The 27,689-nt window shown below is 43.3% G+C and overlaps 2 protein-coding genes across 11 annotated transcripts in view; both read left to right on the top strand.

Annotated features, from left to right (window-relative positions):
* The window catches only part of MCF2L (MCF.2 cell line derived transforming sequence like), a 156,433-nt gene extending 149,188 nt beyond the window's left edge, over positions 1-7,245 (top strand). For 6 of the 10 annotated variants that reach the window (XM_054271487.1, XM_054271489.1, XM_054271492.1 and 3 more), the window contains 6 exons: positions 589-648; positions 997-1,071; positions 4,391-4,518; positions 5,107-5,219; positions 5,347-5,450; positions 5,573-7,245. In XM_054271487.1, coding sequence (XP_054127462.1) covers positions 589-648; positions 997-1,071; positions 4,391-4,518; positions 5,107-5,219; positions 5,347-5,450; positions 5,573-5,667 — 575 coding nt within the window. In that variant the 3' untranslated portion in view covers positions 5,668-7,245. The remainder of the gene's footprint in view (positions 1-588; positions 649-996; positions 1,072-4,390; positions 4,519-5,106; positions 5,220-5,346; positions 5,451-5,572) is intronic. The other 4 variants (XM_054271488.1, XM_054271491.1, XM_054271495.1 and 1 more) reach the window with 2 other exon arrangements.
* Positions 7,246-14,332: 7,087 nt separating this feature from the next.
* Positions 14,333-22,546, top strand: LOC128934227 (coagulation factor VII-like). The gene is made up of 8 exons (XM_054271687.1): positions 14,333-14,402; positions 16,624-16,784; positions 17,350-17,374; positions 17,466-17,579; positions 18,517-18,657; positions 21,082-21,188; positions 21,698-21,818; positions 22,008-22,546. The coding sequence occupies exons 1-8, from the start codon at positions 14,333-14,335 to the stop codon at positions 22,544-22,546; spliced, it is 1,278 nt and encodes a 425-aa protein (XP_054127662.1).
* The last annotated feature ends 5,143 nt before the right edge of the window (positions 22,547-27,689 follow it).

The raw sequence follows: 27,689 nt of genomic DNA, 5'->3' as shown, positions 1-27,689 counted from the left end.
AATCTCACTGTCAAGGCCAAGGGTGGAGTTTATAGTGCCCCATTTGTGTAGAAAAACTAGAGGAAGGAAGTTGTCTTCTGACCAGACACCTGGCCTGCTCCTAGCTTCAGTGGATCTGCCCCAAATGCACTTGTACTTGGCAAAAAGGAATCAAGGTGATTCTGTGAAGGTTTTATAGAGGATTTTTTATTGGCATCCTTGCTAACAAAATTCTCAAAGCATAAATAACTACAGCAGAATATGTCTGACAATGTTGTTTTGCTGGATAGAAATAAAAGTAAGAATTTCCCTCTTCTTCCAGAAATGGTCTTTGCCTCTTTTTCCCTAGAACAGGCAAAAAGTGTTTGAGACTTTTCTTGCTTCCTCCTGCCAAGTAATCTCACTGGTACAGTCACTTCTTGCTTTGAAGAGCTGTCTTTGAACAGTCTGAAATGCATTAAGATGATGGCACTTGAGCATGGTATTTTTTTCCCTGTCAGAATGCCTGTTTAAAACCCAATTACCTTTGAGTTCCTTCTGGAGAGACTCTAGGGTTGTTTATCTAATGCTATTGAGGTAAGCACTAATGTCCCATGCTTGCCTTGACAGAAACTCCATCTCCTTCTGCTAAAAGCCAGACATTGCCAATGATCCTTCTTACAGGACCAGGTATTGCTGTAGCACTAGATTTACACAAAAATGATTGCTTAAATTGGTAATTTGTCTGAAATTGAAGTTAATTGTATTCAGTTGATGCCTAGTCAATTTAGGAAAGTTTACATATATTTCCATCTATTATTGTAAAATAAATTTCTCTATTTATCTTCAAATATCTAGTTGTAAATAGTTAATTACTTCTGCTGCCATGCACCAGTGACAGCTAAAAAAATTATTACAGAAATCCACTTGTTTTCCAGTGTAAACTCAAAGGTATTTAGCATGCAATCCACCTATTCTCTTTTTTCCAGTTCTTCAATATCTCTTTTCTGTGTTTTTTACCTATTCATCCTCCTGCAGCTTCTCCTACCAGTCCTGACAAAAAAGCCAAACGGCACGAAGTAGTGAGTGACCCAACTCCTTTTGGTTCAAGAGGTACAGTGATGCCACTTGTACTCCACAAGTACCCACACATCCCTCGTGTAATGTGTTACATCAGAGTGCTGAGAATACCTGTGTGATGCTGCTGTGTGCAGGACTATTGACATCAGCTATGTTTTTCCAAATGGATCTATATATACTGGTTTTGATAGCACAACTGGTTGGAGTTTTACCTGGTTTAAATAAAGTAGCATATGGGTAACTAGTTTTTAGAAGACAGGGGGAAAGAGATCTGTTGCTGAAGGAAGAGCCAGAATCCATGTGTTTAATGGAATTACAGGGCTGTCCAGCTACTCTGCCACCATGGTTTTCCTAGCATTAGAATCCCTCTGTCACTGGGGCCCTTGTGGAGAGGATTTAACTTGAAAAAAGAAAAAAAAATTCCAAACCTCATATCACTGAATTTCTATTTTAGATCTGCATTTCTTACTGCAGACACAGCCCTGTTGCATCTTTCTTTGGGTGATAGGTGGCAACTTTTACCACCCTGTGAACCTCAGATGACTTAACTGACCCCCTTGCAGCAATTTGCCTCCCATCGTCCCAACTCACAGCTAAGCTGAGAATAGGAAAGTGCTTCAATAAACAACCCCTTTCTAACCAGCAGGGCTGATGGTGAAAGTTTGAGTACAAATCCCTAGGGTTAATGAACTAGAGTGGTAGAGAGTACAAGGAGAGCAGTCCCTCTCCTCCTGACTCTTTCCACCACTCTGTCCTTTAGAAAATGTTAGTCTAAATGTGAAGATGTTTCCATCCCTATCATCAGCCTCCCCTCCAGGTTTCTGAAGTCTTTGTCTTGTCTGTGGAAATGGTGCAAGCTCAGCTGCTGTGCTGGGGAAACTGCAACACCATTCACCTTGCTGAGCAGCAGGCAATGTATTCCTGGGCTAGACACCTGCAGAAACACCACAAGGGTGCATATGAGAGTTACAAGGTTATTCTTCTGCAGGTAGTAGGCAAAACTCAGAGATCTCCAGGTACCATGGAAATCCTGAGGGCCCAAAAATGTCTGAGAGAAAATTGTGCATTAAGGCCTTTTCCTCAGGTGCTGGAATTTTCTAAGGAAGAGAGTCCTAGGTCATTACTGATTTACAGTAAAATTACTGTGTCCTTGGAACAGGCTTATCTGATTGGTGTTCTGTCCCATCTAGAGTAAGAAGCATCTTACTTTATGAAACCACTAAACCTAGTTAATCAATTTAAAACATCTATCAACTCCTCCTTCTGTCTTGCACGTTCCAATCTCTTTTCTGGCACTTTGTCTCTTCTCCTTCCTCTCAAAGAGGGATAAGCAGGGAGCTGACACAGGCATTTTGGGATGAAACTGCAACAGGTGATGGCCACAGACAGAGTCCATGGCCCCCCATTCATTTCCTTTCACTGCTGTATTGCTCTGATTTATGCTGAGCTCAAGGAATATGAATTAGTGTCAGAATTACATGTTGTAGGCTGATCATAGCTCTTTGAAGAAACCTGTTAGATTATTTCTGAAGAGAAGCAGTTAATGAATTCTTGGTTTCCCTGGCATTGTTATATCTAAAATAATTTCTGAATAACTTTGTCATTTCTCAGGAGTGTCTACCCTTTTCCTACCTTCCCTGCCTTTATAGGGAGCTCTGATGTAGTCCCATCCTGGAGAACACACACACACAGATGGAATGTACATGCATAATTTTGGTCCCATAGTTTGCTAATGTGAATTCTACCATAGTGACCACCTCCCTTCCCTGCAGGAGATGGGCTTTTATAGAGACTTGTTAATTGTAGAGAGCCAGCTTGTATCAGGAGGAGTATCCTGGGTATGGCAGGATCAGGCCAGTCTGCTCTGAGCACATCAGCACAATATAAGAAAAGAAAGAGGCTGAGGAACAAGAACTGTACACCCAGCTGTCACCCAGTGAGTATGGGGTTACAGGCACTTAGAGTGATTTTACTTTCTTTTTTTTTTGTGCAACCCATTGGTACTGTTTCTAATGAGAGCTTGGAACAATTAGGAGAAACCAAGTTTTCTTTTGTTGCATTGCTCCTAACTTAGAAATAACACAAATGGTTTCAGCTGTGTCCAACAAGCCAACTACAAGATGTAAGATTCCAAGGAAATTTTCATGGAATACAGCAGAAATTTATTACTCAGTTTCTTCACAGAAAGAAGTTCATTCTTAACCCTCAACAGGGCCAAATGGGTCAGTACTTCCAATCTTGTGCAGGTCACTCAGCAGCATAGGAAAGGTAAAAGTCCTACTCTGTTTGGTGTGCTCTGGGTGTGATTCCTTTCTATGATTTCTTTGGCTTTATTCTGATGCTGCTCAGGTTTTTCCTAATGCACTGGCATGACCAGCTATGTGTCAAATGTCTCAAGAGCAGTGCAAAGCAAAAATGCTGGTGCTTTCTTAATTCAACTAATAGTTACATAAAATGGAGGGTTTGTTCTTCCTTTCATTCTTTTCATTGAATTTCACTGTTGTTACTATTTGGCTTGAAACAAAATCTTGCTTACAAATACTTGTCTCTTTTATTATGACTTTTTTTCATTATAAGCTCAACACATTTATTAGCAGCTGCTGAACTTGGTGTAAAACATCCCACTAATAAAACCTAATGTACCTAATTTGGAAGTGGATTTTGTTCACTCTGGATATGATTCAGCTTTATGAATAAATTAAATGTTTCACCATCAGAGAGAAAAAGCAGTAAATGACAGGCATGAGAATGTTGTTGTGGTGTTTGTATCTTGGTGTAACACCAAGATAGTTCAGAGCACTTTTTTTTGTGTCACCCTGAACACTCTTAAATATTGGGCTGCCTTGTCAGGTGAGGTAAAGAGTGCTTGTAACTTGTGTGGAATTTTTTGACAGTGTGAAGGAGACAATGCTTATCTATCCCTTATTCCAGCAAGCTGGTTAGGTTGCTTTGGGTGACCACCCTCTTTGTTCAACCTCTTCCCAAAAAGTGTATGTTCCTGTCTTCTGCTTCCTCCAAAGAAAAAAATATTATCTATCCCTCATTTATCTTTGTATAACATATATTTATTATACAAATATTTTTATATATTTGCTTTTCAGTTGGTAATTTGCATTCTCTCCATTAATTTCCCTTTACATAAATCCAAAGGGCTAAATTCACTGCCAATGCATTTCCACAACTCTGCTTACTCGGATGGAAGCAGGCAGCTTTCGCCAGCAATGAATTTCACCCTGTGACTGTAATAACCTCCCTGTGTCAGTTTTTCTCCTGTTCATGTTGAGCTTTTCAGTGGGGAGAACGTTTCTCCCAGTCAGTGGCTTAGTTAACTGTTGGCTGTTCCTTCCCCAAGGCTGGGCCAAGCCATCCCATTCTCTTGATGCATCCGAAGAAAATGACGGCTGGTCTAGTGCCGAAGAGGCGCTGAATTCATCGGATGCGGAGGAAGAAGGAGCCGGAGGGGCAGGCGAGATCAAGCTGGTAACCGGGAATGCTTTCCTATGGAGCTGAGCAAGTGCTGCCAGCACAGTGTGGGGGGGATACAGCAGTGCCTTTGAAGCTGCAGGAGGGAAAGTGTCAGCCTTGAAATGCTCAGCTGGGCAATATTCCCAGGGCATGGAGAGAACCCCTCTTAAACCAGCCTGGTGTTTGTACCTGGGGGAGGTCCCTCTGTGCCTTTGCACACCTGCAGCCCAGCGAGTCGTGGCTGCCTGTGCCATGATGCAGCAATCAAGTGATGACAGGTTCAGTGACCACGCCAATAGACTTCCACACAGATGCCGTGGTGTGGATTTGCCAGGTTTTCTGCTTCTTTTAGTTTTATTTTCTGTAGCCATATGACTTAATTGTTGTAGTGGGAACATTTCACTGAATGTTTTTCAGGATATGAAAATTAATGTAACCAATCAGCAGAATTTTAATGCCCCAGTATGTATATTTTCACCATCTTCAGCATGTAGGTACATGGGGAAGAAAGGAAAAGTATTGTAATTACATAACAAAAGCTGCAACGTACCTTAAAGTACTCAACAAAAATAATTTGTTTTCTTTCCTCTTGTGTGCTTTTAGACTCCTGGTAAATATACAGTTGTGACTGATTATGACAAAGGAGTTTCTGAAGAATTTACAGTGAAAAGTGGAGATCTAGTTCAACTGATTCGTGAAGGAGAGGATGGACTTTGGTATGCAGATCTGTGTTTGGAAATTTTTATACGCAGAACTGTGTTTAGAAGGCAGATGTTTAGGGCAAAACTTCCAAAGGCATCAAATGAACAAGTCTGACTTCTAATTTTTTTATATTTTTTTTAGGTTTGTAAAGAACCTGAGCAGTGGTAGAGAAGGTTGGATTCCAGCAAGCAATCTGCTGATGCTCATAGGCAACTCAAAATCAGCTCAATCTTTAAGCAGCTCTGGTAGGCTATGTATTTTAACTGAGATGATTGTCTCTTTGAAGATTCCTATTATCAAAGAAAGTAATGAAAAACAACCACCAATATTTTCTTGTGTGTTTTTTTCTCTCCCTTTCTTTTCCCAGAATCAGGCACTGCCTCCAGCAATTTGAGCACATCATCAAGTTGCAGTGATAGCTGCAATGTCAGTAGCACCAGCTTCTCTGACATTAAGGGCTAATATGACATGTTCATCCCACCTCCCTGGAAGGTAAATCTGGAGAGTGTAATTTACTGCAGAGTTCTGGACATTGGACTTCATTGGAGAGCCACCAGAACTGTGTTGCCAGCTCTGAGTATTTTTAGTGGTGAATTTTACAGGTTCTCCCAGAGGATCCCAATGAAAAGTGCATGGAATGTGAAGTTGTAAATAAAAGTTTAATGATTTGAAATAGGATTTTGTAGAGGTTTGTGCTCTGAAGATCTGTTAGCATCAAGAGCATTTTCTCCTTGACACACTATCAGGTTTCTGCAGAACTGTATCTTTATGTAACAGCCAGAATCTGAATGTGAGCAAACAAAATGTGTTCAATGCTAAATGCTCATTGTAAACAAATAACATAGCAATCACTGTACAGGATAGGTATGAGGAAAATAAATCCAAGTTTACGATTTCTTCTCCCCAAGAAACCCTCTCTCCAAGGACATACCTCGGTCAATGCAGTGAATGGGACTCCCATGGCAACCAGGAAGGAGGTTTGGTCCACCCTTTCCTCTTGGATTTTCAGGATGTTCTTCTGCTCCCTAGAGGCTGGGATGCAGACATGACCAATTCACTGGCCACAACAACATCAAGAGACACTATTACTTTTTCCCTTCCAACATTTTAGTGACATGTGCAATAGAATAGCCCTTTTTTTGTTTGGCCTCACAACCAAATTCTTTACCAAGATCACTGTTTACATAGCCTTGGCAATTTAGTAGTATACTTTTCCTTATATAGGTGCACAATGAAACACAAATGTTCTTATTCACTAAATTAGTTTTTAATAAATAGTAATTGCATGGTTACTTTCAGGTCTCACAACATGCAGTTACAGGCAGAGGAAACTATAGTAACTGCACTATGGGTCAAGAGCCTTCCTTCAAACAAACCTATGAGGGCTGGAAATCCAAAATATTTTTAGTCCACGGTGTTTGTTCCAGATATATTGAAAGATAAAAACCCCCCAATTATATAATTTTTCTATAAAACTGTAGCACAGGAGGGAAAAAAATAAGAGTCAGATTTATGTTACAGATGAGTATTTTAAAATTTTTTAAAGGAAGAGTGATGCTAAATTTGCCATTTTTCAGGGTATGATGCAAGCTAATATAAATTTTCACTTTGTCAGACATTCTTTGCACACCATCCTTACAAACAGTACAAAACTAAGTGCATATATGGAATACTGTATTCATTCCTGTCCATTTCTCAAATAGTTTTGCTTATATGAAAACAGGTTTTTAACTGATTCATGCACCAAATTATTTAAAAATAATGGGGACATGAAGAGCATAACTTTTCAGGAGCACTAAGCACAGCAGATTATGTCAGTGGGAACTGCATTTAACCATCAGACTCACTGATGGCTGAGCCCTGAATTCTCTCTTTATGCCAGAATTTTATGTTTTAGAGGCTTCAGATTAAATGACAAACACTCCTAGGAATGATGCAGAAGCAACCCTACCCCAGAGGCAATCAAAATGCAGCTGGCCATGGTCAGCACAATTTGAAGCATGTATATACACACACATAAATGTTTGCACAGATGTATGTGCTTGTGTGTATATATCTGCCTGTGTAGATATGTATATGTGTGTAGATATGATGTATCAATGTAAAAGATGTATTTATAGTCTTCATGCTGCTGAATGTGTCACTTTACAATTCATAAATACTTAGTTTTCTTGCAGTACTGCAATATAAATGCTGATCAGGGTTTTACTTCAGGCATTTTTTTCAATATGGAAATCCTCTGATCTTTTTTTTTGTTATTCCATATAATACTGTGCTGACCAGGAATATTTAGTCTGATATTTAACAATGGAATAGCAACATGAGATTCAGCTTATCTTCATCTATGTAAGTTATTTTGTAAATTATCTGTAACATAATTTACTTATATATTGCTGTCATTGCTTGGATGAGACTATTGTTTCATTTCTCACTGCAGCCTCATTTGTGTTATTTCAATGGTTTTTCCACATCATTGCACTTTAATACAACCCATTTCACCATTTCCTTTTTTACTGCTGTTGTGAATTAGAAGTTCAAAGTCAGAGGTCTCTACTGTAATTAATTTGAATAAATTTCAGCACTTCTTGCTGAATGCCTTTATATAGACATGCTCTGGGGTTTATTTTGTCTCACAGTCTTGAAAGTTTTTTATGGATATCATATTAAAACAGAGAGAGGTTCTAGGATTTGGAACAGAAAACCAGGTCTGTGTATTGAAATCCTCAGCCTGCTTATTCTGGCACCATCTCAGGAAAACACCATTTCACCTTTGTGGTCATGTCTCACTTAGAATCATGTGCCTGGCACTAGGGAATTAAAGCCTGTCTGCAGGCTGAGGATAAAAAAATCGAAGTCAGTGCCAGGTAATTGGATTGATTCCCTTTTCCCCACACACCCTTTTCTGAAAGAAAGCACATCACTGATGGGTTTTCCCAAGGAAAGCCATGTATCCATGGATCCTCTGGTACTAGCAGAGCAAATTGGAGGCCTGCATCTGGCCATGGCTGGGTGAGAAACAAGACACCACGTTCACCCTGCTGCATCTGAAGAGGAACATGCTTGTGCATGCAGTGATTGATGACTTTAGGCACCACCATGCCATGCCAGGTGGATTTCATACTGACTGGAGTGATTTGGGCTGAGCTGTTGGCCATGTGCATTACAGGATCCAGTCATGGTGTTTTACTGAGACTTGATTGCCTTTTGTTTAGTCTTGATCTTGTCATCATAACAGCTCCCTCTGTAATATGTAGTCCTACTTTTCTGAGCAAGAGGAGGTCCAGCCTTTTTGAGTATATCCCTATTATACTTGTTAGAGCAAAAGAATTAAACAATTCCAGCCCAAATGTACCTTAGTACTAAGGGGTTTTCCATATAAAAACCTAATAATGATTGGTTTCTTAGATCACTGTCCCAAAGTTGGGGCACAGGCTGTTTCACAGATACAGAAGCAGTTTGCTAGCTGGAATGCAAAACATTTTCTCCATCCTGCACAGATGTTGCCATTGAGCAAAACCAAGGAAGTTGTACCATAACTCATTACATCACCTAACTCAAAATGACAGGAACTCCCATTCCCCTTCTCAGTGATATGTTAGATGTTACTATGAACTCCTCTATTTCCACACAAGTCCCCAGAATTAGCAGCCTCCCTAGATGTGTGTGGCAAGAACCAGATCTGCCTTGTATGATGAAGCAACTCAAATTCAGGGGTATTCAGGTAAAGGTAATCAAATCCCTTAATTAAGGATGAAGGAATAGATGAGAAATTCTGAAGACTTTGTGTAAACTTGTGTTTAGAGATTGTATTACCAAAATAAGACATTTAACTACTGAAGTGCCTTCTCTGGGCATTCATTTGAAAGGAGGTGAATTTTTATTTATTCCCCATCCACTGGCAGGACAGTGAGGTCCCCAGCTACATTTAAAGGACTGTGGATTTGCTAGTGGTGCTGTTGTGGCTATGATGGCCTCAGTCAAGAAAAGGCTTTTAGCAAAATTAATATCTCTCATTACCAACTGAGATGTGCGGCATTAAACAGAGCTGTTCCCAGACTGATTCTAGTAGTACCCATGAACAGCAGAGGTACATGTTTGCATTAATATATATTAATTTTTAATTGAACGGCAGTTCATTTTTGTTGGAATTGCTCAGAGAACATAAGTCAAAGCTGAAGGCAGCACTGGCAAGGAGATTTTTAGAGCAGAACTGGAGGGGAAATCTCATTAGAGCACAGGAAGGCAAACAAAGTAACACACAGGGATCTTTTGGGGAAGAAAAACAAACTGTTTGCTCCTCTGGCTGGTGACATGGTTGAACCCCAAACAGGACATGACCATGCAGCTGCTCACTCCCTCCCACCCAGTGTGCTGAGGAGGAGAATCAGGAACAGAAAAGTAAAACCTGTAGGTTGAGATAAGAACACTTTATTAATTATAAAGTGTAAAGTAAGTAAAATATAATAATAATAATGATAATAAACTAATGATACTACTACTGGTAGGAGAGAGAAAGAAAAAAAAAAAGCAAAACAAAAAAGGACAAGCAATGACTATGCAATTGCTCAGCACCTGATGACAAGTGCCCAGCCCAGACCTGAGCAGCAATCATCCCTTTCCAGTTTATATACTGAGCATGACTTCTGAGAAAGGAATATCCTTTGGCCAGTTTGGGTCATTGCTCCTGGCCATTCTCCCTCATGGCTTCTGCTGCAGCTCCTCACTGGAGAGCATGAAACTCAAAGTCCTTCTCTTAGGGTAAGCACCACTGAGCAACAGCCAAAACATCAATGTGTTATCATTATTATCACACTGAATCCAAAATCCCAGCATGGCACTGAAGAAGAAAATTATCTCTGTCCCAGCTGAAACCAGAACAGTATCCAACCTTTATTCCATACCACTTGTGTCATGCCAGGTCCCACACTTCCAAATACCCCATCACCTTTTCCATCTTTTGCTGGATATTCACATAGACACCATTCTCTAAGTCTATGGGCCACACTTACGAAAGTCCACTGAATTCATTCAATCCATGACCCCAGTCCTCACCTTTCATAATAATTTTTCAGGGCAGGAAAGATGGCACATGCTGTTGGATTGCTGCATGTTGAAACCAGTTGTGATTGCATCATCACTGTGCTCCCATCAGATGCATGATGCACCACCATCACTGCATGATGTGAAGAGGGGACCCTTCCTTTGAACATCCAATGCAGCAGGAGTAGCCAGGGTTCCAGGAGGAGCTGTGCTTCTGAACCAATCACTTCCAAAGCTGCTTCAGCACCTTCATAAGCTGCCAGTAGCTCTTCATCAGTTACAGCATAGTGGGCTTTCCATCCTCTGGAGTCAGTGTGACTCCATAAGGATCAGTCTTGAGTCTCCCCTGGTACTTCTGCCAGAGGCTCCAGGTAGGACTGTCTCCCCTGTCTGTGGTGTACAGCACGTTCTTTACATCTTGCCTGTTCAGACTGGCTCAATGGCTACAGCATGAATATCTCTTGCTTGATTGGTCCAGAGGCTTGTTGCTCAGGGCCTCAGTTGAATTCATTCTTCCTGAACACTTGAGAGAGATGACAATCAGACTGCAGTTTGGAATGTGCATTTTCCAGCACCTAAGAAAGCTTCTATTTCTTTCTTGTTAGTTGGTGGAGACATTGCTGTTGTTTTATGATCACATCCATTGGGATGTGGCAACACCCTTCTCACCACTGTATTCCCTAAAGCTGCATCTCCTGTGCAGGTCCCTTGACCTTTATTTTGTTTTATGGCAAAACTGTTGTTCAGAACAAGATAGACTATTTTCTTCCCTTTCTCAAAACTTCTGCTGTATTACCCCACACAATGATATCATCACTGCACTGCAGGTGTTCCAGACCTTCTCCCTGTTCCGTTGCCTCTGGATCCATCCATGACAGATGGTGGGGCTGTGCTGCCACCTCGGGGCAGTCAGTTTCAGGTGTGCTGACACCCCTCCAAGTGAAATCAACTGGACCGTGAGTAGCCCCAGTGCTCCTTAGCAGAATCTGAGTAGCTTCAGAGCCTGTTGCTGGAATCTGAATCCGTTTCCTCCCTCGAGCAGCAGTGCCCGTCATGGGGATTGGGGCTGGTGTAAGTATTGACAGTTCCCAGCAGATGGCTCCCAAAATAGGAAGGGACAGCGATGCCGAGAACACCCCGGGCTGGTTTCGCAGCCAGCGGTTCTTATCAGATCAAAAGCTGATACGAGGAAGTGCAAGAGAACCCAAGCCCCGAAGGCGACAGACACCAAAACAGCAACAAATGCTGCAAGTAAGGTATTGCTTAACACAGCCCTGAGAACAAGCACAACCACTCTGGTGGCAAATAAATCAGCACTGTGACCAGTGACTATTAAACCAATGCAATGAAGGCTTATAACAAACTTGTTTTAATACTCTCTGGTCAGATCAGTCATCATCTCAACTTTCCAACCCCTATGCTGAGCACCAAGGAGACTTCATGGTTTAATCCCAGACAACAAGTACCAGGCAGCTGCTTAATGCCAACCTCCCCATGAGATGAGGAGAATCAGGAAAAATGGGTTGAAATAAGAACAGTGTAATAATTGAAGCAAAATAATAATACTAATGTAATAGTATTAGTAGTATAAAAAGCAGAGACACAGAAAGAGAAGAAAACAAAAAAACCAAGAGAAACAAGTGATGTACAATACAATTGCTCACCACTCACTGGCCAATGCCCATCCCAGTTCCAAGCAGTGATCACTCCCTCCCAGCTGACTCCCCCCAGTATAAACATTACATGTAAGTACATAAGCATTTATATAAGCATGGGATTCTACTGTATGGACTATCCCTTTGGTCAGTTTGGGTCACCTGTCCTGGCCGTGCTCTCTCATTGCTTTTTCTGCAGCTCAGCACTGGCAGAGGATGAGACACTGAAAAGATCCTGACAGGAGAAGCACTGCTCAGCAACAGCTGAAATATCAGTGTGTTATCCTTATCCTCACACTGAATCCCAACCACAGCACCGTATGAGCTACTGAGAAGAAAATCACCTCTATGCTAGCTGAAACCAGGACATTTGGGGCCTAAGACTGCAAGGAAGGGAGAACTCCCCTTAAAGAGCACTTTAAGGGGAGTTCTTTAACTCCCCTTAAAGAACCTGTGCTCTTCAGCTGGGTCTTCATTTAAGCAATGAACAGACCCAGCTGAAGTTAGTAGGAAACACCTGTGTGATGAGATCTGTCAGTACAAAGTTCTTAAACAAAGAGTTGGAAGGTAGTCCTGAAGTGCTGAATCCTCAGTGACCCTTCTCAGGTTCATCCTGATGGAGTCTAATTGCATTCATTTTCTTGGAAGAAGGATGGTCCCCATATGAACTGACCCTTGTTCTCAGCACTTGGGCTTCCTCCAGGGCTCTAAAAATAACTGTTTGGCTGTATTCCCAAGAAATAAATGCAAAAGTTTTCAGGTTTAAGGGATGTCAGCAGAGGAAGGAAGGCAAAGATAAAATCCTGCCTTAATCTGATAAGGATGTACAGAATCTGCACATTGTGAAGAAGATGGAGGTTGCAGAGGTGCTGTGATGCCACTGCAGAGTGGCAGCCACCCCCTCATCCCTGGCAGGGAGATGCCCACCCTGTGTAAGGAAATAAAGGCAGTGGGGGGCATGGGCGCAGACTCAGCCTGGCCTCAGGCAGAGAAGGCAGAACCTCATTCTCTGATCTGCATGACTCACACAGATAGGTGGGGCTAGATCATTCCCAAAAAGATGAGATAAAAAGAAATTTTCAAGCTTAATTTTGGTCTTGCTAATCTGAAAATGGATTTGCTATTTTCAACTCCCTGCCACAGGCAAGTGAACAAGGAGTCAGGGCTGTGTTGGCAGACTGAGAGGTATGGAGAGGGGTCCAAAAATGCAGCAAAGGGCTGCTGTAGTTTCTTTTGCATTCCAGTAACTGGCTTCCTTCCTCTGCCTGGGTCAGGACATGCCCAGGAACTGGGCTGCTGGGAATTAGCCAGGCTGTGATCCAGAGAAGTGCCTGGATACTGCCTCTTGGGAAAGTGATTTCAAAGCAGAATATCCAGCTGTGTGTACTGCCCCTAAACAACAGGACTGCATGGAAACAACAGCCAGGAGCCTGATTTTCCTAAGGAATCACAACTTCTGCAAGGAGCTATGCTGAGCATTGGCACAAAGTAAAAATCCAGCTGCTGATTTCCTTTTCTGTAGCATTCAGATGCAGGGCTGACCCTCCTTCCTTTTCAGGCAGGAAGGGGAGAACAGCCTGGAAAACAGTCCAGCCTTCAGCTAATGCTCCACTTCTCATAGACAAACATGCTCTTTACCTTGCTGCTATCTTAAGTAAATATTTCCCCAAGAATGTTGTCAGCTTTCCAGTCTGATGCCATGAATTGATTTCCATTAAATCGGGGACTGTTTATGTTCCACATAAGGCACTGTCTGCAGAGTGGCCCCTCAAGCCCTGGTAGCTCCTAGAGAAGTACAACATGGATCAGCTCAGTGCCACTTCCAGCTGCTACAACCTGTGCAGGCCACATGGCTCTGGCAGCAAAGATGGGGAGAACCAGTGTAGGGTGTCTCTTGCTGGTTAATTAGTGTCTCCCAGCAAGTTCAGGAAAAAGTGCAGAGTTTCAACTGGTGATAGAAAAATGGGAATAGATGCCAGTAGTACAATCATACTCCAAAGCACTGAAAGGCAATATCTTGACTGCTGATGCAAGGTAATATCACATCACCACTCTCTGCATGTGGTGCTATGTGGCCAAGTTAATGCCTGTCCTATGGATTCAGGGTCCCAGCATTCACATTTCTCGTGGAAAAGGTGGGTTAAATGGAAAATGAAGGCCTGGGGTAGCAGCCTGTGTAACCAGCATAGCTTTTGCATGGGTCAGGAGAGCACATTTCAAAACCAAGCTCCCTTGTTTCTGTGAAAAGGGCACATTGCAGGATTTGCGTGTGCCCTTCTGCTCAGCTCACCAGGCTGTCATGGATCTTTTGCTGTTTCCATGACTTGCTGGCCCCTCCTCTGGCTCCAAGCATTTGAAGCTGAGCCCTTTGGCCAAACAGTCCTTGCTGAAATGTCAATACACTGCCAGAACACTGGCTCACAGGGTTCATCATGATTTCCAGGCAGTATGTGGCTTTGTTTCTCTGCTTTCTGCTACTGATCCCTCTTTCTCTGGATGCAGGTATGTTGTAGGATATAGCTGTAATGATATTTACTGGCAATGGACCTCTTTCCTCTTTCCTGTTACTGAGGTGATTTCCACTGCAAGTTTTGAGCACTGCTGTGTGTTTGTCGTGCCTCCTGCTGTGCCTGTGCATTATTCTAAAGCTCTAATTTACTCTCAGCAGTGGCTCCATGCACTTGTTCTGCCAACTAAGGAAAAGCACCTCTAGACTGCTAAATTAATTTGTTATCTTGGTGCACAGACAGCAGGCAAACCACCAGCTGTCTACATGAAGAAAGGAACTGGGATTTATGGTTATTTCATGCAGAACTGGGACATTTTTCAAAGCAAAGCATCAAGAACCTGTCACTCAGCTGATGAGTAATTAAAGCGGGTAGGATCCACTCTGTTTCAGTAGAAGGCAGAGAACAGGTAGCTCTTCAGTTGTATGTCCAAAAACCAGCTCCCATATTAATAAAGCAGATCCAGTGCTCTCAGATCCCCCTTTAGCCATTAACTAGGTCTTGTTTGTTGCAGTGAGAAAGGTGGGAAAATAGGTAGCAGAGTCAGAAATTATCCAGTACAAAAAAGTGGATAATGCCAAATGGATGTCCCAAGCCATGTGCTCAGGCATGCTCCTCTGTCAGAGTCTGTGCTCATGCATTGATACATGTGCCACATATCTTCAGCATAAAAAGCCTTTAAAGAAAGCCATATCAAATGCATACATCCTGACTGAAATCAAGGCAGAAAGACCCAGCTGACATTCCTATAATGACCAAATGCACCCAGGGATAAATTCAGTGCACAATACTTCATTCTTCTAAGTAACTTTGAAATACAGGGGGAAATTATTATTCTGCACGTAATTCAGCAAATATCCTGAATTAGAGACAAATGTTTATGGAGACACCTCACATCACTTCAGACTGGAATAAACCCTCTCAGCATCTATGACTGAGTGTATATTGGTATGACACACGAGTCTGTCTTTCAGCATCCCTCAGGGCCCTTTCAGCAGGTAGAAGATAGCTCCCACTCTTTTTGAGAGAATGTCCTGGGGAAAGGCAGGAGATATGCATCAGCCTCAGTCCCCAAATCTACCCACAAGCAGAGGTGAAACAGTTAAAGCGCTGAAATGTAAGCTGTCATGAAGCTCCAGAAGCTCCCCTACAGATGTAAATGATAAAAAAATAATTTAAAATGTCAAGACTTTTTCTGTGTAGTATGTGGAGCAAAATTACACACCAGCACTTGGACTTCTTGTTCCTTATCCTGAATTATACTGGGGGAGCACAGTTGTGTGATGTGCTAACACCCTGAGGCTGAGGAGCAGGTCAGCACGGTGACCACGACATTGGTGTTTCCAGTGCACACTTCTGCCAGCTGCAGTTCTAGGAAATGAGCTCTGCTGATGCCTGCTACCAAACCCATGTACCCAATATCTTTCCAAAGCATGGCAGAGACACACAAGAAGTCCCCTTCCTGGCTGTAGTCTGTGGTGACGGCAGGAGCTAGGAGCCATTCACAGGCTCCACTAGGAAATGCAGTCAGCATTGTCCAGCCTTCCTATGTACCTTAACATAACCTTTTCCATGGAAGAAAATTAAAGATAATATATTAAAGCAGTGGTTCATAAATTGTGGTCTACTAGTGGATATGGGATAAATACCTTCTTCAGGTCCATCAAGTGGAAGGGTATAAAATAACATGTGAGTGTGGGTGAAGGCATGACTGCAGTCCACATATCACTGTGACTGACTGTATCAAGTACAGAAAAATCAGCTTTTACCATGTACACCAGTGCTAGATAAAGTGACACAAGCTTTCCAGTGCCATGTACACCAGGGCTGGATAAAGTGACACAGGCTCTTCAGCTGCTACAGCTGTAAGAAACTGCTGCATGTACTAAGATGCATATGACATGCAACAGTACCTCAGGAGTCACTGACATGCATACAACACACAGACAGACACACAGACACAGACACACACACACCCCCCCCTGCTGTAACAGGCCATCTTTTCCTAAGCTCCGGGATCTCTAAAACTCCTGTGTTGCACTTTACCTTGAGATAGGCCAGAGAATGGAAACTCTTTCACATCTGCCCATTTCTTTTCTAAAATGTCTCAGAAAAAGCTTGGGAAGCAGAAAAGCTTTCAGGGGAAGTTGTCTCCCCATCCTCTCTGTCTGGTAAGCACAGCTCTATGACAAACAGAACGTGCTGCTGTTTTTCAGTCTTTCTAAAGCAGGAAGAGGCAAGCAACGTTTTGGAAAGACAAAGACGAGCCAACAGCTTCTTTGAAGAGATAAAACGGGGGTCACTAGAGCGAGAATGCATAGAAGAAAGGTGCTCCTATGAGGAAGCAAGAGAGATTTACGGTGATGTTGAAAGGACAGTAAGTAACACAAGGCTGGGTGAGCACTCATTGTCATAAGAACTCTCCCTACTCCAAGGTTGTGCTTTGACCCTTTAAACTACCACAGTTAAAAAAGCACTTTGTATCCTGCTGTTTGCATTTTTCTTTTGTATTTACAGGGATGCACAGCAGCAGTGAATTGCAGGAGGGCACACTGCGTGGGCAATCCTAAGCAGTAACCATTTAGAGGATGGTGGGGAAATGGATGCTCTCTAAGACATCTCCCCAAACCCCCAGTAATGCCTGCCCTGACAATACTTGAAATTATTGTATTGTGCAACATTTTTTTCAGTCAACCTCACTCAGCTATACAGAGCTTATTTATGTATTACCCATTTATGTGCATTAAACAAGGTCCTTCTCTATTAGTATGTGAAAATAATGTACAATCTGGAAAATAGAATATTTTATGGATATTAACTGCCACAAACTATAAAGGTAGAAGTGGCATCACTCTGACTGTCTGTAACCCATGCTGTGCAACAAGGGCTGTAAGACTTGACTTGATTCTTCTGTAATTAAGTCTCACATGTTTTTCTTCCAGGAAGAGTTCTGGCACATCTATTCCGGTATGATCATTCAGGATGTTCTAACAGCTGTGGAGCACACCCACTGCTGCAGCTCTTTGAGTGAGCTGGACTGACACTGAGTGTTTTACAGACCCTAACCAGTGTGACTCCAACCCTTGTCAGAATGGTGGGATTTGTGATGACCAGTTCCAGGATTATGTTTGCCGCTGTCCCGTCGAATACGAGGGCAAAAGCTGTGAAAAAGGTCAGCTGTGGCATAACTTAACAAAATAAAAATGCTGTTATTAATTCAAATGCAAGGCATTGAGATAAACAATAACAGTCATTGTAATTCAGGATTTGGACTCGAAGATCCTCATAGGTCCCTTCCATCTCGGGATATTCTATGGTTCTGTGATTCTGCATCATTCTAGCTGTGACAGCTTCTGTTCATTGTGCTTTTGGTGCTGAGGGATGGATCTAACCAGATAGCAGTCAGGCACTGCAAGGCAGCAAGACACTTATTGCCCTGTAATGACTTTGTGGGAAAAAAAAAAGAAAAATTGCATTTGCACATCATCTGTGAGAAAAGGAGAATTTCCCACTCAAGTGCTGAAGTTATTTTAACTTAGAAGCTCCATGCAGTATGTAAGTGAGAACTACATTGCATACACACAGTACAAAGCCCAAAGGGAAGGATCCAGTGGTTTATGAAGTTAATACACACCTTTCCACTGATTTCAGGGGGCACTGAACATTGAGTGTTACATCCTCAGAACACGCAGAGTCTGGACAAGGGCCAGGCACTCATCGAGTCTAGGCAGGCAGTTTCAAGTCATCCCAGAGCATCCTCCTGCTAAATGGCAAAATGTCACAGAATTAAATTTTTTCAGCGATATTTTACGACGGTTACCACACAATTACAATATCTTCATTCTTGAGACAGCTCAGGTACTGTATAAATGGTGATTGATTTAATTTTAGGCATATATTTCTTAACCAAAGCCTATTCTCCCCTAACTCTTGGAGATCCAGGCCTACTTAGCTTTTGATGGAAAGCACTTTTGATGATGTTGCTCTGCATAAATCACAAAAATCTTTTTTCCTGCCTTGCTTTCCTGATAGCATTCCAAATGCAAGTTATCAATGTTAAGCACAAAACCCCAAGTCTTGAATCCTAAATGTTCTTTCTCTGATTCTAGCTGTGGCTGACAAACTGAAGTGCATTTTTGATAACGGTGGCTGTGAACAGTACTGTACTGACAAGCAATCCAAAACACGACTGTGCTTCTGTGATGATGATTACACTTTAGCAAGTGATGGCGTGTCCTGCATCCCTCAAGGTAAGACACTAACAACCTGATGCTAAGCCTAAGCCAGCTCTGGAAGAAAAGTTTTCAATGTGTACATGTCAGGACATGGAATGCATAATGCTCAGATACCAGCTCCTCACCTCTCCTCCACGGGCAGAGTCCCAAATCATACATTTGGCTTCTGGTGTAAGTTAGCCACCCCAGAAAAGCAGTGGTTGGTCAGCATGACCACCAAGCAGAGATCCTTTTAGATCCTACACCCACAGTAGGAAAATACTTTGGGGCCAGATTTGTTTTAATGTTGTCTCTCCAATCTGAAACTGCGACTAGATTTTACCACTATATTTATTTCAGTACAGGAGTCAAGACAGGAAGAGGCCTATTAAAACCAAAGAAAAACAGTTAATCTCTTTTACTTTTCTTTCTTTCTTTCTTTCTTTCTTTTTCTTTTTCTTTCTTTCTTTCTTTCTTTCTTTCTTTCTTTCTTTCTTTCTTTCTTTCTTTCTTTTTCTTTTTCTTTCTTTCTTTCTTTCTTTCTTTCTTTCTTTCTTTCGTTCTTTCTTTCTTCTTTCTTTCTTTCTTTCTTTCTTTCTTTCTTTCTTTCTTTCTTTCTTTTTCTTTCTTTCTTTCTTTCTTTCTTTCTTTCTTTCTTTCTCTCTCTCTCTCTCTTTCTCTCTTTCTCTCTTTTCTCTCTTTTCTCTCTCTCTCTTTCTCTCTCTTTTATTTTCTTTTCCTACCTCTTCTTTTCCTAATTGTCAGGAATAATACACTTATGGTATTCCTCTAGACACTATGGCTAGATATTTTTTTCATCTAGCAAGGTAAATTTCAACTGGGACTAGAGTAGAGCAATAGAGCAAGTTAATCTTTTTGGCCAATGCATAAGCTGGCACCTGACTCTTTTGCAGATGCCTGCTTGAATTACTTTATTAGAGGGAAAAGGAGACCCCTGGGGATATGAACATAACAACATAATGGACAGAGCCACAGGGAGCATGCAAAGTAATTCTGAGGAGTGGTGTTCCCCTGCACACACCTCAATGGAACACTCATGCAGAGAGCTGGTAATGACAACCTAGCTCTCAGCAGCAGCAATTTCATTAGAAAAAAATGTCTGCTAATGTGCTTATCCCTTATTAACAGATTCTGCAATACCACGTGATGGGAAAGCTGCTTTTGTTAAAAGCTAAGAACAAACAATTCAAAATTCCTCACAGGCTTTTCAGTGCATCTTTCCCTGCAAGGAAGATGTATTTGTTGCTGCTTGCTTCTTGGGGACCAAAATAGCTGTAAAATTTACCACGATTTGCAAGTAGAAAAAACTGTGTAACTGCCAGGCTGACAGTCCCCTCACTGTCCCTCTGTCATCTCCCACAATGGCCCAAATTTGTGTTGCCCTACACACAGCATTAGAGACACAGCATTAGAGGCTGTGCCTGTTTAATCTTTCACCAGCTGCCACCAAAAAGCCAGTCCTGTTTCTCCATACCTTGCATGTACCCGTAAAACCTTGATGCTGTCTCCATGTCAGCTGAGGTACTTACAGCTCCATGGAGATGTTGCATGCAGCTCAGCAGAGTCTACAGGGCCCTGCCTCCCAAAGAGGCAGAAACAGAGCACTCCTCCTCACAGTGCTGCCCCAGAGTGAAGGGACTGCCAGACAGGAGGGATGGTGTGTTCAGTTTCAGCACAGACACGTGGCACACATGCACCCCCAAGGGTAGACCTTCTCCTTTACAGGAAAACCCAGCTGGGTGAAGGATGTACTGAAAACACCAAAACTTCCTCTGCACTACAGCTGAACTGCAAGTTCAGTCAGGATTTGATTCTCTTTAATGCCATTCTTCACATGGTGGCTCAGGCAGAACAGAGATGTGCGGTCTGGAAGAATCCAGCAGGCTCTGGACACAAGCAAACAAGGTAGTGTGGGAGAGGCACACCAGAAAACAGAGTCTGCCCTAGGGACATCTTTGGCTCTGCCCAAACAAAGGATGGCAAGACCCCATGATTAAGCCTCTGTCTCACCCTGACGTGGATGCTGTGACTTAAAGTCAGCAGGGACAAAGAAAATTGTAGACTACAGAGCTTGTGAGGTCACTTCTGCACTCCAGCCTGCAGCCTACCTCATTGTGTTGATGTGTATCTTAAGCAGGTTTATTGTCTGCAAAGACCTATGGTAGGTGACTCCATGTCAGTAATGCTGTAAGAGCCTCAACTCTAACTGTAAGAGCATTTCTGTCTGTTTCCAAACAAAAAAAAAAAAAAAAAGACTACTTCCCTGCTGAGCTGCTTTACATTATTTTTGAGAATCCATGCTCCTAGACTAGAAATCAGTTTTTCAGCTGACATAGCTTCACTGAAGACATTACACATTTTGCTGTGAGTTCAGTACAATAAAATCTTTGTTGCCTTTTGTTGTTTTGGGTTTTGGTTTTTTGTTTTCTTTTTCCTCAGTGAAATACCCATGTGGAAAAATACCAGTGTTGGCAAAAAAAAATTCAACTGCACGTGGAAGAATAGTAGGTGGTTTCATCTGTCCTCCAGGTGAATGTCCATGGCAAGTGAGTTTTCAAAAATCTTTCATTGCTTTTATTTTTAAAATTTCCTTATGAAATCACTACACTAAATTCATTGCTTTAAATCTATGATGTTAAAAATTCATAAAAAGTGCCATATCTTGATAACCAAATTCCTTCTTCATCCATAGCCAGCAGATCCACCTGTTTCACTTAGGCACCTTAGCTTTGTTCCAGAGTACCTGGTTTCATAGGAGTAGAGTGGTAGCACAGCTGTGTCTGTCTCCTGACCCCTCAGTCCTTAACTTCACTGCCAGCAAGAATTAGTTGCAGCTTCCAGGGATACACTTTGGGCCATAATATGCAGGGTCCACACTACAAGATGAAGAAAACGTCCATGGGAAGACTTCCCTTGCTAAATTCTCCATGGAGTCAGCGTGGTATTGTGGAACAGTTGCATGAAGGGACAGAAAGATGCAATATGAAACCCATCTCTACTGAGGTCTATGTCAAGCACATTTGATGAAGGACATAAATTTGCTTTTTGTTGGCAGGCCCTTATAATACAGGATCAGAAAGAAAAGTGTGGTGGCACGCTGCTTTCCCCAGGGTGGGTGGTCACTGCAGCTCACTGCTTGGAGCACGTTCACCCTAAACAGCTTCGGGTCAGACTGGGTATGTATCTTCCCCTCCTCATCTTATCAAGGTGGTGGCAGCGTCCCAACCTGATAAAATCAGAGTAGAAGGCTTTGGCAGTACAAGCTAATTGTCCTTAGAGGTGTCAGACTAGAAACACCCCACATCCTCAAGCTTCCAAGGACTCAAGGAGCTACCTGACATGACCTACAATTAATAATTTTCCAGGTGAACACAAAATAAACGTTGATGAGAAAACTGAGCAAGAAAGTGGAGTGGCCAGGATGATCATTCACGAAGAGTACAGGAATGGACAGGTCAACAATGATATTGCCCTCTTGAAACTAGAAACACCCGTGAATCTCACTGACCATGTGGTGCCAATATGTTTGCCTGAGAAAAGGTTTGCTGTGTATGAACTGTCCACCATCAAGTTCTCCACAGTAAGTGGATGGGGACGCCTAATAGATGGAGGTGCCACCTCTTCTGTCCTGATGAGAGTTGATCTGCCACGTGTAAAGACACAAGAATGTGAAAAGGAGACTGATTTAAATATCACAGAGAATATGTTCTGTGCAGGAGATCTGTCTGGGGTGAAGGACTCCTGCAAGGGAGACAGTGGTGGTCCTCATGCTACACGGTACAAGAACACTTGGTTTCTGACTGGGATTGTCAGCTGGGGAAAGGGCTGTGCTGTTGAAGGCAGCTATGGGGTTTACACTAGGGTATCCAAATACATTGACTGGTTGAGGAAGCACATGGACTAATGATGCTGAGCCACATCACTTCCAGGTTGTGCTATTTCCCCCCAGTCCCTCTGTACCATCTTCCCATTGAAGGATTACTTCATTATCTTAGATATTTGATACTGACCATACCCACAACACTATTAAAGATTTGAAGTGAGCCTAAGGCCTACTTGAATACATAAAATAACTTCCCTCTCAGTGTTGTTTGTAAACTGGTGTATCTTGTCAAGCAGGCAGAGAATGACTGTAACAAATCAGACACAATGTCCCTCCTGTTCTGCATCCACTTCTGCTAAAGGTCAGAGCTACATGCTGGGAGAGAGACTACCAGCAACACATCATGCAGACCATAAGCCTTCCTCCAGCCACACTCTCAACCTCTGGTAATCAGTGAAGTACAGACTTCCTGAGCCAGAAGTTGCATTAGACTGAACAGTCATGAATGAATGTGCTGTCCATAATTGTGTGCAATCTCCTTTGAACACATTTATGCTTCTGGCTTTCATAACTTCCTATGCTATGGATCCTGTAATATAATGATGAAATAGCAGAAACAAAATAGAAAAGGTGCTTCCTTTAGCTTATGTTAGAGCAGCTTTCTCCAACAGTTGCAGTGGCAACAGGGAGATCTGTAGGGGAGGAACTGCAGACACTCTCCAGGACAAGAAATATGGGAAAAGGTTGATTCCATATTTACAGGTCTGCTATGAAAACTTGATTTAAATCTTCTTGCACCAAGTATTATTGCTGTAAGGCTAGTAAGTGCAATATTTAACCCTATATTTATGAGTGGTAAAGAATAACACTGATTTAATCTTATCTTTGCCTTGGTATTATGCATATTGATAGAAAGAGTGCAAATGAAAGGGAATGTTTATCAGTTGTCCAGTATAATCTCAATTGTACTCTCTATCCTGAGATCTAAAACCAGAACAGGAAAATTATCTATCCCTCTGCAAAACGGTGACCAAAGACCATTCACTAAAGTTTTAAGGCATAAATAATAAAACCTGAAGCTCTCTGAAAACATATACAGTTCAAAAATGTACTTTCTAACCTTAGCATGAAAACACTGAAAAGGTGAGCAAGGTAAAACTGAACTAGGAGATTGGAAAACAGTTTAACTATCTCGTGCAGAATTTACACTCTAGATTGTTCAAATAATGCAGAATATCAACTCAACAAAAGCTTATCAGCAGATAGGCCACAATTGATCATACTCCACTATTAGGGGAAAACATTGTATGGTACATACCATGCAGTACTGAACATCCTATAACCTGTTTTACCAATAGAGAAGGAAGTTTTACTGGTCATTTAGGTAGTGAACTGAACTAGGAAAGGCAGCAAATTTCAGAGACCTGAAAAACAAGAGATGTTACAGTATATTGCATACATGCACTAGAGATTCTCCTTGCTCCTAAAGAGAGTCCAGTCTCAAGGAGAAAGTAAGTAGTGACCAGCAAATAAAGCCTCATTTTCATTTAGATGAGGTGCTCGGCACTGTAAAACCAACCCTGACGACCTCTCAAGGTAGAATAGTTTCTGTTTTCCATGATTCACAAGATTTCTCCTCTATAACATTCCAGTGAAAACGCTGATATTTGTGAACAAATTACCTGGCAGAAAAAAGGGTAAAACGCCAAAAGAAATCAGTACCAAAAAATGCCACAAAAAAATTACTTTTTCAAAACAAATCTGGGTTTTAGATTATATTTTTAGTACAACAGCCTGCTTAGGAAAGCCAAGGAGACGAAGGAGAGCGGAAGGCTGGCTCTGTAAGCACCGAGGACGTGGCCGCCGCAGCGCACTGTGAATCCCCCCAAGAAAGGGGGGACAGATTGAGGCCAGTTTCAGCCGAGGGCACTGGTCCGGAGCGCGGAGCCAGCAGGTTCCAGTGTGGATGTGGATGGGACACCCGGCCGGGAGCAGCCCGACATGTGGATGGGACACACGGCCGGGAGCAGCCCGAGATGTGGGTGGGACACACGGCCGGGAGCAGCCCGGGATGTGGATGGGACACCCGGCCGGGAGCAGCCCGGGATGTGCATGGGACACACGGCCGGGAGCAGCCCGAGATGTGGGTGGGACACACGGCCGGGAGCAGCCCGGGACGGCGCCTGCTGCTTGCTGCGGGCCCGGTTGTGCCCAGCGCTGGGGGCACGGCAGCTTACTGAGGCGCGATTCACTGCCCCTCCTCCAAAATAAAAGGTGCAATTAAAACCAAACCAAAGCAAAGCCCCAAGCTGCCTTGGGCTTTGAAAAAACAAACCAAAAGAAGAGCAGTCACATCCCCCCGACTGAGAAATCCCGCCGGGGCTGTCACCCTGTCCCGCCGCTTCCGCTATTTCTGGGCAGGGTGAAGCTCCGCGGTTTCAGTCTCACCCCGCCCGAGGGGGTGAAGACTTCGGCTTCCGTCCGTCCCGTCCCTCCCGTCTGTCCCGTCCTTGCTGTCCCTCCGTCCGTCCGTGCCGTGCCGGGAGCGGCACCGGCGGGGCCGCCATGTCCGGGTGCCTGCTGCCGCTGCTGCTGCTGCTGTGCGCCGCGCTGCCCGCCGGGCTCCGCGCTCAGGGAGGCGGTAAGGCGGCTCCTTTTCTATGGTTTCGGGAGGGGGGGGATCTCCCTTCGCACCAGTCCTGGGAGCAGGCGGGGGCCTGCCGGGTGAACGCCGCAGGGGTGGCGGCCGGTGCTGCGGGCCGGGACAGTGCCGGGGAAGGGGAGCGGGCACCGCACGGCTCGGCTTCCCCAGCAGGTTCGGTTCCCACACGGCTGAGGGCTTATCAGCACCTGTGCCGACCCCGCACACCGCCGTACAGCGGCGAGCTGAGCTGCGGGGCAAGGAGCTGCTGCGGGCGTCGTGTAGAAAGCTGGGATTGCCCGCCCCTCGAGGGGAGCGCGGCTGCCCTCACAGCCTGAGGCGCTCCCTCTCCTGGGTGACGGGAGTCGTGGTTGTGTGCGCTCGGCCGTGGAAGAGCTGGGCCACAGCGGGGAGCGGGTCCCACTGCCCTCCTGTGCCGCCAGAGTCAGCGCCTGAGTCCAAGGCAGCATCAGCAAATAACTTTTCAAAAGCTGTTAACTCTTCCTTCAGCGAGTCAGACTGCTTGGGGTTTAAAACAAGGTCTTTGGCATGTTTCTGGAATATCCTGCTTCGGTTCGCCAATGCCTGTTGCTCCTTGATGTCTCTAAAGAAGGGAGTATGATGGAGGGCTTGGGAACGAGAACGAGCAGCCTCAGAGGGAGGCTAGTTCAAGTTTGCAAAAACATCCGCTAATCCGGGTGGCGTGAAAGCAAAGGAATACAGGGGTGATAACCCCACCGGCTGTGTCCTGTCCGTTTCCTGACGCTGAAGAAAGGGATTTGAGGACAAATAAGATATTGGTTGAATGAACTAACAGTCACTGAGCTGCAAGTTAAAAGTACTTTCTGTAAGCCTTCCTTGAGAGGAGCCTTTTCAAAGCAAGTGGGGCTTCAAATTACGTGAGCATTGCTTAATATAAATAACACAACCAGAACTTGCCTCCCTGAGGAGGAGTTCACCAATTTCAGCGAAAGCAGAATAAGTCTCCTCTGTGCTCACTTGGAGGATATTAGGGTATATAATTACTTTTAGCAAGTTTATTTATCATGTAATTAAGCTGCATGATGAATGCTCCAAAAGGAATGTGCAAGCCTCCCAGTGAGCATAAGTCATTGTCCTTGAAGTCACATCTGTAGCACACTCTTCCACACTCCAGCCTAAAAAATACTGCAAATATAGGAAATACTGCAAAGTATTTTCTCAGTGTAAATTACAGTGCTAGAACTTGATTAAATGTCAACTTCCAAACTCTTCACATTTTCCTAGAACTCTTTACAGGGTAATTAGCAATTTACTTAATCCCGGGAGGTTTAAGTGTCTCCCCCTGTCCTCAGCACCGGTGAGGCTGCACCTTGAGTGCTGTGTCCAGTGCTGGGCCCTCAGTTTGGAAAGGAGACACTTGAGCGCATCCAGAGGAGGCAACAGGGCTGGAGAGGGGCTGGGAACACAAACCCTGTGAGGAACAACTGAGGGAGCTGGGGGTGTTTAGCCTGGAGAAAAGGAGACTCAGGGATGAAGTTATCACTCTCTACAACCTCCTGAGAGGTGGCTGTAGTCAGGTGGGGGTTGATCTCTTTCTCCAGGCAGCAACTGACAGAATGAGAGGACATAGCCTTAAGCTGCACCAAGGGAAATACAGGTTGGATATTAGGAAAAAACTTTTTATGGAAAGAGTGATAAAGTACTGGAATGGTCTGCCCAGGAAGTGGTGAAGTCACCATCCCTGGATGTGTTTAAAAGAAGACTGGATGTGGCACTCAGTGCCATGGTTTAGTTGAGGTGTTAGGGCATGGGTTGGACTCAATGATCTTGAAGGTCTCTTCCAACCTAGTGATTCTGTGATTCTGTAATCTTCCCAGCATTCAGGGAAAGTCATTCCATTCAAGACTGAGTCTTGAGCAGGAGCAGCAGAAATATAAGCCCTCATTGGCAACTTTTTCAAGATTAAAAAGAGTAGGAGAGAATTTTGGGGTCCTATATTTCATTCTGAGGCTACTGATTCTCAGAGAGACTGCCCTGAGAGATCTTGGGATGTATCAGCATGTGTGAGGACTGACCTCACAGGTAATGTTGTGTACAGGTAGTGTGGTCTGTTTTGGCTTTGTTTCTACTTCACTCATTTGTTGTGACTCTTTTCCACCACCAAATGTTACCACCTGTATAATTTTTCTCTGCTGTCTAGTATTCATCAAGAAAGAAAATGCTGACAAGTTTTTGGAAAGAACAAAACGTGCTAACTCTTTCTTAGAGGAATTGAAGCAAGGGAATATTGAAAGAGAATGCATTGAGGAGCGCTGCTCAAAAGAAGAAGCAAGAGAAGCTTTTGAAGACCAGGAGAAAACTGTAAGGATGAACTAATATGAAACATAGGTCTATGTATTTCATGTTTAAAAATTACTATTCGTGTCCTTTGAGCTGGGCATCAAAACTCACAAGTTGCTCCAAATCACTTAACACAAATAGTGATTGAGTGTGGGTGGAATTGCTAAGGCAATAATCATCCCATAACAGTCTTAATGTAGCTCTTGCATGGCCATCCCAGGTTACATCCTCCATTCTTTTAGCTGTTCTGATCTGTTCAAT

Source organism: Melozone crissalis, unplaced genomic scaffold, assembly GCF_028551555.1.
Source record: "Melozone crissalis strain CALT ecotype California unplaced genomic scaffold, PUWL_Pcris_2 ptg000013l_1, whole genome shotgun sequence".
In the NCBI taxonomy this organism is placed as follows: Eukaryota; Metazoa; Chordata; class Aves; order Passeriformes; family Passerellidae; genus Melozone; species Melozone crissalis.
Note: the sequence above shows the minus strand (reverse complement) of the source record. Positions and strands in the feature narration are given on the sequence as shown.